Raw genomic sequence first — 12,242 nt, forward strand, 5'->3', positions numbered from 1 at the left:
ATATGCAGGTAGCGGTGCTTTCCCAGTAAATACTGTGCATGATAGGGATCTCTTCTGTCTCCTGATCAAATTCTGCCTGTAGTTTTCAACATTGTAACCGTCTAACCGGGTGTAAGGTGTCAGCCATGGTGCTTCGTCATGTAACACAATGGAGGGTCTTCCTTTCTCCGTCCTTTTAAAACTAAAGGAAAATAAGTGTGTAATTGTGAAGCAGAAGTCCTTATATGTGCTGAACAGTGTAAAGATTTCTCTAAAACGATCGTTGGTAATCCTGTGAGTAAGAAATGATGTATGAGGATTGGTGTAAGCGGTGAAGCATCAGAAGTGATGGTAAGGGTGGCGGTTAATGGTGATGATGGCTCGGTGCTTACTGGCTTCTCTGCTTGCAACCTTCAGTCTTAGAGGTAGTTGCCTTAGCGGACGAGGGCAGACCCCCGGCGGAGGGTGGACCCCCAGCAGTGTCGGACCTGGCCGAACAGCTTCTGGGCGGATTTGACGCGGCGGCGGCGGTGGAACAGACGGCGGGGGCGATTAGAAGGATGTACGGGGACTGGCTGGGGAACGCGGTCCGCGAGCACGGAGAGGTTTTCGGGCAGACGGCACGGAGCCTGTATCATCGGCTGGTGGAGATGTGTGAGAGCGGAGAGTCCGAGACGTACCGACGCATGAAACACGAGTGGGGGTGCCTGCGACGCTGTCTCCTACTGCACCACCGCGACGTCATGACCGTGGGTCACCTGACCCCGCAGGAGCGGTACAACATCCTGGACGCCATGCTGGCGACAGTGTACGACGTTGCCATGGAGACGGTGTTCGGGCTGGTACAGCGGCAGGCAAACGGTGACATTGCATCAGAGCGGCAGACGTACGGGACCCTACTAGACGAGCTGCTACTGGACCGGTACAACCACACCTGCAACTCCTCCCGCATGTACCACCGCAACCGCCTGGAGATCGCCATCCTCGAGAGCTTCCTCGTCCGTGAGGACCACCGGATGCTGCTGAACTCCTCCCGTCTCCATCTCCTCCGGAGCATCCACCGCTCCGCCTCCAGATTCCTCCAGGCAGAGCAGAACCTCGCGAAGTACGGGGAGCGTCTGCTCATCAAGTTCGTTAGGCTGACGAGGCTGATGGTTCGTGAAGATGCTGACCTGCAGGGCCAATATAACCGAACAGTGCAGCCGGTGGTGGACATCATCCAGGACCTGAGCCCTGCCGAGAAGGAGCGCGCCAAGTGGCACGTCTTCAGCAACACCGTCACGAAGATTGTCTGCCGGGCTCTGCTCCAGCTGTCGGGTACCGAGTGTAAGGAGGAGGAGACGGGGAGGAGGCGGTGTGTGAGCGAGGAGGTGATGGAGGAGATCGACTCAGATGATGATGATGAGGATGAGGGAAGTGGTGCTGATGCTGAGTCAAGGTCCAGCTGGATCATATCCGACAGATGGAAGGAGTTGAAAGAACAACATGAAAAAATGCAAAGGTTTCTAAAAAGGGGTCCTCGAGAGTAAACTATAGTTGTAGTAATGCAGAAAACGCAATGTTGTAAATGTAGAGACAATCTAAGCGCAGCAAGACTGAGCATTTGGTTGACACAAAAAGTTTGTAAAGCAACAACAGGAAAGAATGCATACTATTAGGTTCTTACAAAGGTGTCCTCGAGAGTGAATTACAGCTATAGTAATGCAGAAATTGCAATGTTGTAATTGTAGAAACAAATCAAGGGCAGCAAGACTGATTTGCGCATTTACTTGACACACAAAAGTTTGTGAAGTGATATTTATGTAGTGACTTTGTTTATCATAAACACATAAAGGTTAGAAAACTGTAGAGACTTTAAAAAGCACCATGATCGTTGTTTGTGTTGGTAGATGATGTTTTGCAGTAGACAGTTTACTGTAAGCACTGCGGCACTTGTTGCTTTTCCATGACAGGATCAATCCTCAGAATACCTCGAACTTTGTGGAACTGTGTTGTACGGATATCTGTCAGTATTATAGAAGAAACGTAAGATGTATGATGTTGCAGCTACATATTTATCTCTCCTTAGTGTTCTGAATTATCATCTAAGTTGTCTGTATGATGAAGTTGAACGTTTTGATAGTATTCATGCAAATTGTCATCAAAAGTGTAACCTCAATGATGTAAAAGATACTTATTATGTACAGAAAGTTTGGTATGAATTTAAGAGACTTGTCTTGCTGGTGGGCACAATAACATGCTGCACGTGCTAACAGTATTTCTAATGTTTATGACAATCAAGAACTGTAATTATAACGTCGGGACCAACGTTAAGGTAGTGTGCAAGTGGTAGATAAGGGCGGTGGAAGGAAGAGGTGCAATTAACATTGTTTTGTGCGAAAACATGAACATATCATTTTCAGAGTGAGCGACTTGATTATATATTTTTGTATTGTACTACGTGATTAGTTAATAGTTGATGAATGTTCGACCAAACTTTGGAAGTCTGTTAGAAAACAAGCTTACAAATAGGTCATTGAACTTAAGAAAATCGAAAGTGCTTAGTGTTAAAAACAAGCTGTTAAATACACTTATAATCTATGTGGAGGAACTATTTGAGTTACAATAGTAGATAGGATAATTAGTTCATAAATGTGCATCTATAATTTTCTCAGGCGGCATACTGGATAATTGGAATAAGGACTACAGAGGAAAATGAAACTGACAAAGTTATTATAAAAATTATTTATTTATTCTTGTTTCGAAGAATTTGTAGGGTCTAAGGGGAAAATTGTGCAATTAACACACAAATATCCATGTAACCAGACAGATTATTATTATACCCTATGTTATGATAAGGAGAAGACAATTTCTATGAATTAAAATGTATGTTTCTACTTGTGGTTTGTTGTGGGGTGTGTACTTGTGGAGGATACAGTCTAGGATACCTTGGAGCCAGGTTGAAGTAAAGTATCAGACATTCGCCCTGTACTGAGCTTATAGGAAGGTTAGGGTAAGCAGATATGTAGGAAGGATGGTTGGTCATTATGTTTCACGATTGATAACTACTCAGATGTGTGCATACATCAAGGGTGCAAAGTTGAAAGTGGCAGGGTTTCTGTGCCCAGCTTGTCAGGCTACACGAGCGAGAGATCAGTCAGTCCCCTCTTACAGTATCACAACTGTGTCTGTAGGACCTTCCCTAGTTACTGAGTACTACCTAGTTACTGAGTACTACCTAGTTAGTGAGTACTACCTACTTAGTGAGTACTACCTAGTTAGTAAGTACTACCTAGATAATGAGTACTACCTAGTTGGTAAGTACTACCTAGTTGGTAAGTACTACCTAGTTACTGTGTACTACCTAGTTACTGTGTACTACCTAGTTACTGAGTACTACCTAGTTACTGAGTACTACCTAGTTGGTAAGTACTACCTAGTTAGTGAGTACTACCCTAGTTGGTGAGTACTACCTAGTTAGTAACTACCTACTTAGTGAGTACTACCTAGTTACTGAGTACTACCTAGTTGGTAAGTACTACCTAGTTAGTGAGTACTACCTAGTTAGTGAGTACTACCGGAGTAGAGCCACATGTCACTGTGCACATAGCTGTACCTGCAAGTTAGAGTTAGACAACAAGACTGTCACTGAGATCCTAACCTTCCTCAAATCTCCATCTAAACCTCCTTCATTCGCTCCTCCAGTAGCCTCCTTCTAGATGCCTTGAGAGATTTCTTAATGCATGCCTCTGAGACCTTCGTCTCGGACATGGCGATAAATGTGTACATTGTAAACTCTCTGATCTCGCCCAATACGTATGCTAACCTGTGATGTGTAACAGCGTACTCTCTGAAACTGCCTGCTAACAGTAAAAACTAACCTAACCACTGGCATGGTCAATAAACTATTGCATGATCTTCCTGATCAAGGATCCAATGAGTACTGTACCACACAGTTGATTCTCCTACGTAATAATACTGAAGCGTAGGGTGCAATGGGAGTGTTGTGTCCTGACGGTGCTTTTCGTGCATGTACTGTGCAGGCCCCGCGACCACTGCCCAAGTCACGCTCCACACCACACCCGGGGAGGTCACCTCCCCCACCACGTCGCCTGTACCACTCCCCAGTCAGACGGACCCCCCTGGGGTCCAGCTGGGAGAGCCGGTCGAAATGCCCGCGGGCAAAGTCGAGCAGACAGTGGTCAAGCCGCCCGGTAAGGCCCTGTCGTTCTCGCTTCTTACAATGGTGGCAGCAAGATTGTGTTGGGTAGATTTTCTGTCTCTTCAGTTGTTTCAGCTCTATCCACAGACGTGACAGCAAACGTCGCTCTTACCACGACACGATCGTCTGTTCTGTCTGTGTTCGTTGTTCTCTGTTCTGTACGCGGCCTGCCAAGACGCGGCGTTACTTAAGACACTTTTCTTTCCTTTCCTTGTGTGTCGGTTTTGCAAGTGTGTACATGTATCCGTGAAGTCGTGCTTGCTGCTGTGCGATCGATAAGTGCTCGCCTCACACTAACCGAGCCTCCGCATCGGCTAACCCATCTCTCAACACAAACCATTCATGCCATGTAGTACCCCCCTCTCCGCTACCCCCCTCCCACGGCATGCCTGTGCCTTGTGATGTCCACCCCCTCAGTTCCCTACCCCCTCCCCGCATGATTTTGCCTTGTGGGATCTTGCTTGCTACCATTGTAGAGGAGTTCGACGGGCCATGGCTTGAATCAATGCATGCATAAATCGGTCCCGAGGACATTCGGTTGTTTAACCTGCCATTCCAACGTTCATCTTCACCTTTAACCTGTCATGTTGCCATGGACACCAGGTCATGGGTCATCTGTAGTGGCACCGGTCACTGGGTGGCGGTGGTGGGTGGGAACCGGTGTGAAACACAGAGAACGTCCTGTCACCTCTAATTTCAACCATTGCTGACACGTTATTCCATACGACCAGTCGCACTAATTTCATTTGTTTTGTATGTTGATAACACTTGCGTTGTATTGTTTAAGGTTTGACACTTGGTGAATTATTTGGTTATCGATGGGTGATTGTAGATCTATACTGTCAATGCCACATCTGATTGTATTTAGAAACAACACGAGCAAAAAAAATCTGCATGTTTCCTACAACATGGTATGAATGTATAAAGTTCTTTCTGGAACAAGTGAGAAAAAATTGGAGAAACGTCCTGTGAGGAAACCTCCTCTGCGCCACTGGAAGTCTGACTCTAAACTGTTTAGAGTCCGAACACCGAATTATCAACATCTTCCTTATCTTTAAAGACAAAGCCAGGTCCCCTCATCAATCTGAAAACGATTAATTAAAAGAGTGTTTCTAACTGTGTACCACATTCTACCTGACTACAAACTTTTACCAGAACGGCGAATCATAAACCTGTTCCAAATCTCCAAAGACAAATCCAGTTCCCTTCACCAATCTTCAAACGATTAGAAGATGGTTTCTAGAGGATTGTGTCTCTTGTCGCACAAGATGACATAAGCAGTACATGTTGCCATGGCAACACTTCCTCTCAGCTTCCATGGTTCAGAATGGAGGAACCCCACAGTCCGTCTAAAGAAACTTCCTCAGACTTTTCTCGAGAAGCATCAGGTGTTCCACTGAATACAATCACTGTGGCGCTGGCACCTGTGCGAAATGGTGTATCAACAGCTTGATCCAGAGACTAACTTCTTAAGATGCTTAGATGATGCTTAACAGTTGTTCTGTCTTGGAAGCAATTTCCTTTTTTTCTGTTAATCTGAAGCTACGATGAAAAATGCAGGGCATGAAGCAAGTCCTACTGTCATATCCTCTTTCTTGCTCCTGAAACAAAAATATTGCATCTGTACATTGCAGAAAGGTTACAATGTATGTAACATTGCAAACAGTGATATTACGTGCTGCCTCTATACAAGAGCCAAAACTGACAGTTCTGCGGTGGTTGTTATTCCTTCGGTGGTGAAAGTGTAATCTCCAAGCAGATCTTCCAGTGGCAAAAGCGTAGCTACCGGCCAGTTTGGTGGCCTATGGACAGACATGTAGTCTGGCCTAGTCTCTGCCAGCCTTCTTAGGCTGCTGGAATAATACAGGAGTTAACCTTGGTTTGTTCCTGTAACTCTCATTGACTAAAGCCTTTATTATTCATTAAATTTACCCAATTTCTACTGTTTCCGGGGACCTAGGAAGTCTGGAATAGAGACTAGGCCTGACTATGTCCATGGGCCATGGACAAGGCCGGCAGTTCACCATTCTGCCACCAGAATGTCTGCTTGGAGATTAATGAAAGTTCTTTTGTAGTTGTTGCTCCTTAGGTGGTGAAAGTGTCATCTCCATGCAGATTTTCTTGTGGCAAAATCGTAGCTAGTCTGGCTGGTAGTTACGATTTGATACTGGAAGATCTACATGGAGATTAGTGAAAGTTCTGCTGCAGTTGTGGCTCCTTAGTAGATGCAATGTCCAAGACGATCTTCCGATGCCAACATCATAACTAGTCTGTCCGGCAGTTACTATTTTGCCTAAGGAATATCTGCTTAGAAGATCAGTGAAATTCCTGCTGCAGTTGTGGCTCCTTAAGTGGAGAAAGTGAAAGTTCTTCTGTATCTCATGTCTCTCTGTGTTTCTCCTCCAGACCTGCACGTGTCGTCCCAGGTGGGCTCGTATCCGGGCGGCTCCCCGACGACGCTCGCCCTGGCCATCGTGTTCTCCGTGATCGGCGGCATCATCCTGGGCGTGCTGGTGACGTACTGCGTGGTGTGCCGCCAGGGCGGGAAGGACTCGCACGAGAGCCACGCCGTGGTGGAGGTCCCCGCCTCCCCGCCGCGCGAGAAGAACGAGTTTCCCAAGAACGGCTCCTTGAACAACCTGGCGGACACCTGCAACTACATCAACAACACCAAGAAGCAGGACAACTACAAGATGCGCAACGAGAACTTCAACCACAACCAGAACTCCAACGGGTCGCCGTCCACCGTGCCCAATGGCACCATCCCTAACGGCTCCCCCGGGCAGATGGCGTCCATGCACGTGAAAGACTCGGACATCCGCAGAGAGAGCCTGATCGACCGCGAGCGGATGGCCGTGAGCGGGTACGCCACCCTGGACCGCGACGTGACCGCCCCGAGGAAGCTGCCCGGCGTCCCCGCCGACACGTCGCCCAAGCACCGGTACCCCAGGGCGCACGGCCCCATCAACCCCAACGAGTACGACATGGGCGAGTTCATCACGCCACCGAAGGTCCCCACCAAACAGACTCTTCCCCCCAGGGTGCCGCCCAAGGCCGGGACTCTGGGCAGGGACGGCAGGCCCAAGCCCATGGGCCCGAAGCCGGTACCGCCCCCCAAACCTCCACAGTTACGGATGCAACAACACCACCACCACAGACACGCGGACTCGTAGGGGGGCGCAATGGGGGGGGGGGGGTGAATGGACAGACTGGACTTGTTTTTACAAGAAAAACTGAAGAAATGAGGAAGAAAAAAAAGATGAACCGATTAGGAGGAGTTGAACTCAGATGTGTACAGGAAAGACTGCAGACAGAGCTGCAGATAGAGCACACCTGTGTGTGTGTGTGAGAGACGTTCCCAACGAACGAGTACGGGGCTGCGAGCCAGCACCCCAGAACTGCACGTAGCTCAAATCACTGGCTGGGTCAGGGTTTGTGTAGGGCCAAGTTCTTTATTGTCTCCTGCTCCTCTGAGACACAGGCTTGCCGCACATCGACATGCCCACTGTGACATCGTCGGTCAGAAGAAGTTCAAAGTGATTCCTGTACCAAGCATGCAAGTTCACAAGGAGCTGTTTTCCGTCTACAGGCAACAGTAACTTGATTGCCGAGATAGACAAACAAACTCTGAGTTAGGGGCAGGCCCAATCTTTCTGCATTACCCATAAGTACAGACAAGTTGTCTGCAGTTCCTTCAGATGTCGATGTGGGCAGAACCCGGTGTCTCGGTGGAGTCGTGGGCCAGCTGTGACTGCACACTGCCGTCTTTGTTCCTTATATGGTTGTGCGACATTTGAATATCATGACACCAGCACCATTTCATGTCCATATATGGAGATGGGCCGATGTACTAACATAAGCCTGCAAGTGCCGGCGATTTTAATGTTGTACAGTGTTTGAAATGTGTATGTATATACTTATATGATTTTATCACGTCTTTGCTATGTCACATTGTAATAGTTACTTTCCATTGTAAATATTATGGTTTTAGTTTTGTACTTAGCAATGCAAGTGCCTCAGACTCTGAGGGTCGGACGTGACGGAGCCCGTGTGTGACGCACGACTCGGGTTGGGTGGATTTGTGACGTTTCCTGTGCGTCAGGAGAGAAGAAGTCAAACTTCGTCCCCTCCTGCCGCCCAGGAAAAGGGACCCCGTAGTGCGGTGTTAGCGGGACACCCGGACACCGCTCCTGATTTTGGGACCATAGTTTAACGGTTTTTTTATGGAGTGCTCTCTCCCCTAGTCTACAGACACACGTCTGTGTTATCAATTCTTAGAGAGCAGAAATTGGGAACAAAAACAAAAGCCGATTCGGTCTGACTGGTCCGGTGATAGCGTCTTAGTTTGTTTTTATATTACCCCGAATATAATATTTCAGAGTCCTGACTTCTTCCCTTGTGGGTGCAACTATAAGTAGTGTTTCCTACACAAGTAAGAGCAGTTGCTAATCAGGAAAGAAAATAGATCATGTTTAATTGTAAGAACATCTGTACCTGAGTTTGTACCATGACCGTCCTTCCTCCAACATGACATTTTGTGTGTGTCGAAAATCCGACATTCTGTTGCTGACATCTCCGTAGCCAGTGACGACTAACTAACTGTACATAGCAAATGCATTTTGTCGTTTCCCGCCATTGTTGCCAAGGCCTGTCATTTGAGCCACGCTTGCACGTGTGGGGGTGAACTGTGAGGACCTTTCCGGCCCGTGTGAGCGTTAGTAAGTAGGACTCACCGTTTGACTCGCTCAGTGGACTCAGACCCGGTCCTAGCCTGGATACCAGACTTTCCAGGGGGCTGCACAGACCGACTCCTAGCCTGGACGCCAGACTGTTTCCAGGGGCCTAGCAGGCCAACGCCTCGGCTCCAAGGAAATTCTACAGTAGCCCTCCTGAGTTAGACCCTGAGAAACAGTCTGGTCCGATCAGGTAGTAGTGCCACTCGAATGATTGGCATTACAGAGATCTGGCGTCCAGGCTAGCCGGGTCCGAGGTAGAGACAGACTGGCAGTTCCAGACTTCTCAGATGCAGGGACGAACGTTTGTATCACGTAACAAAGTCAACGCTACAAACTTGCGTTTCATTTCTCATATACAGAAGGTGGGCAACCAAAACAAATCCCTCAAGAACAGGGATGTCCCCGGGTAGACCTTTCTTCTGATGGTTGCACCGTCAGTTGTGAAAAAAGTTTTCTACTATTAGTTTGAACAGAGAAAAAATGTCTTTGTTGGGCAAGCAAAAACCTGAGGACAGCTCTGGGAACAAGCTTACCCCAGGGACACCCTGTTCTAGGGGGATGAAGCTACCCCTGGGGACAACCTACCCCACCCCTGGGGCAAGCTACCCCACCCCTACTGCTGACACATGTCTGAGAACTGAACTCTAGTTACAAACTGAGCAGATAGAAACTACAGGAGAAATTAGACACAGAAGCGTGTGTGGGAATTATTTCAGCTTTGGGACAAACCATCAGTCGAGGGGTGTGATCTAACAATAGAATACTGTATTTAAGATATCCTGTATCTTCCCTAATGAAATGTATAATTAGATTGTCTTTAAATATAGAAAAGCTCCCCTCTAAGTGATGGTCTGTCCCGACATGTTTATGCACCGTGTCTGGTTGTACAAATCTCGAACTAATCAAAAGTCTCAGACGAGTTTTATTTTTGTATGCGAGCATCGGAAGGCTAGCTTAGAACATTAGACCCACGCTTGTAGGATTAGACTCCGTACCGCTGGCTGGCTAAGTTACCTGACTACTGCCGTGGAAATCGCTCATGCTGTAGAGCCATTCACTGCCGTGGAATCAGGCTTTTCACTGCCGTGAAATCAGGCTTGTTCACTGCCGTGGAACCAGGCTTTTCACTGCCGTGGAAATCGCTCATGCTGTAGAGCCATTCACTGCCGTGGAATCAGGCTTTTCACTGCCGTGAAATCAGGCTTGTTCACTGCCGTGGAACCAGGCTTGTTCACTGCCGTGGAAATCGCTCATGCTGTAGAGCCATTCACTGCCGTGGAATCAGGATTTTCACTGCCGTGGAATCAGGCTTTTCATTGCCGTGGAACCAGGCTTTTCACTGCCGTGGAAATCGCTCATGCTGTAGAGCCATTCATTGCCGTGGAATCAGGCTTTTCACTGCCGTGAAATCAGGCTTGTTCACTGCCGTGGAACCAGGCTTGTTTAGCCGTTCTTTTCCGCTATTAAACAGTCTGACGTAAACGAGTCTCTGCTTTTTGTGTGGTTGTTTATGTGTTCATATTAGGAAATACGTACGTAAGGGATAAGTTCAACCAATTACTAAGGAGGTTTTATCTTGATAATACCTCCTTGGTTCAACCTCCTTAGTAGATTGACTATCAGTAAATGCGAAAAAGATTAAATACTTTCTCATGTCATTTTGCTATATTGTTTTAGTGGTACTTAACAGCGGCGGCTGTCAGAAAACGGGGCAGTTGAGAAGTCTGTAACGACCCCCGTCCACCTTCCCGTTTTAATGGGTTTGACCCCGTCCACGTTTCCATGGGTTTGTCCCCGTCCACTTCCCGTTTCCTTGGGTTTGACCCCGTCCACCTTCCCGTTTCCATGGGTTTGTTCCCGTCCACCCTCCCGTTTCCATGGGTTTGACCCCGTCCACCTTCCCGTTTCCATGGGTTTGACCCCGTCAACCCTCCCGTTTGCATGGGTTTGACCCCGTCCACCCTCCCGTTTGCATGGGTTTGACCCCGTCCACCCTCCCGTTTCCATGCGTTTGACCCCGTCCACCTTCCCGTTTCCATGATTTCAGGGGATCGAAACCAGCTGCAGGGACACTTAGTTCTGGGCCAAACACTGACCATACGCCACATGATGCCAGACCTATCTTGTGCTCATGTTTGTGGATAATTTTCATTTAAGAAAGTTGAATCTTTGGACACCATAGTTGCAGTGACGTGTCCAGCAATATTGATTTTAGGCTGAATACACGGAGGAAATTATTGACTTAAGTCGGCCCAAAGACCGGGGGTATGCTAATGAGGATTATGTAACACGATTTCGTCACGCCGCGACCACGTGGATAGTCTCAAACTTCAGAAGTGCAGTATTAGGGCTCCAGCCATGCTGCAGTTATGACTTTCTGCAACCTGGTACTTTGGACACAAGCTCAGCTGGAGCGTCGATTTTCCTCAAGTTCCTGTTGGATGATGCTCGGTTTTGGGATTTTCAACTGGCTTTCTCTGCGGTAAGTGATTTGTTGTCATGGCATCACGGAAGAATCTTCTCAAACCGCGTGTAATCATAGTCGGACATGATAACGTTACATCTGAAGATTGGAAACCTTCTGCAACAATTTTACACGAACGGCTTCAAGCCGGCCGATAAGTGGACATTTTGGTTAAGCACATATTACGGCTTAAAGACTTTAAGTCACAGTTTTACGTATTATATGTGTTTTTTTTAACATATCACACGTAAAACCGTGAAGGTATATTGTTACATGTATTACACGCGACACAATTCGAGCCGGGAAAGTAGCCCTGAATCTAAACTATCTACAGGTCGTTGTCCTTTTGCTTCTTATATACAACCGAGGGAGAAGCCAGTTTTCTTTCATGATAACTTGAATAAGATGATAAGAGTGTTGATAACAGAATTTTCACACAGGCAGCGTCACTTGGCGCTGGGTTTGAATTTATATGGCACAGTCTGTGGGCGTGGCTGACAGACTACAAAAATGCAATTTCTGAAATCATTCATGAAATGCTATGACTGAAACCCATTAAGTTAACAGCTAGATATTCATGATTTGATGTTTAATGGTGGTTTTCAGTAGGAATTGCACTATCTCGTACAGCGCCCTTCTACCCCTGGCTTCCGGTATCGCATCGTCGTCGCCCACAGACCATGTTCATTTTGCTTCTTGCATATAACTGGGTGGGAGGTCAGAGTCCTTTCACAATTACTTTCATAAAAAGTGCTGAAGACAAAATTTTCGCAACGGCACATAACGTTAGTGCTCGACTGGAACCGGGCTTGCATGGTGTGTGAAAGTGGCTGAGAAACTGCCACAATATCAATTCTGAGAC

At 47.3% G+C, this 12,242-nt stretch overlaps 1 protein-coding gene across 9 annotated transcripts in view; it reads left to right on the forward strand.

The window, feature by feature from the left end:
- The window catches only part of LOC136427114 (semaphorin-1A-like), a 145,479-nt gene extending 135,081 nt beyond the window's left edge, over positions 1-10,398 (forward strand). For 6 of the 9 annotated variants that reach the window (XM_066415836.1, XM_066415834.1, XM_066415839.1 and 3 more), the window contains one exon: positions 397-2,855. In XM_066415836.1, the coding sequence (XP_066271933.1) occupies positions 397-1,508 (1,112 nt within the window). In that variant the 3' untranslated portion in view covers positions 1,509-2,855. Of the gene's footprint in view, positions 1-396; positions 2,856-4,001; positions 4,173-6,586 lie in introns of those variants that run through there. The other 3 variants (XM_066415841.1, XM_066415842.1, XM_066415840.1) reach the window with 2 other exon arrangements.
- Positions 10,399-12,242: the final 1,844 nt, after the last annotated feature.

Source organism: Branchiostoma lanceolatum, chromosome 2, assembly GCF_035083965.1.
Source record: "Branchiostoma lanceolatum isolate klBraLanc5 chromosome 2, klBraLanc5.hap2, whole genome shotgun sequence".
Taxonomy (NCBI): Eukaryota; Metazoa; Chordata; class Leptocardii; order Amphioxiformes; family Branchiostomatidae; genus Branchiostoma; species Branchiostoma lanceolatum.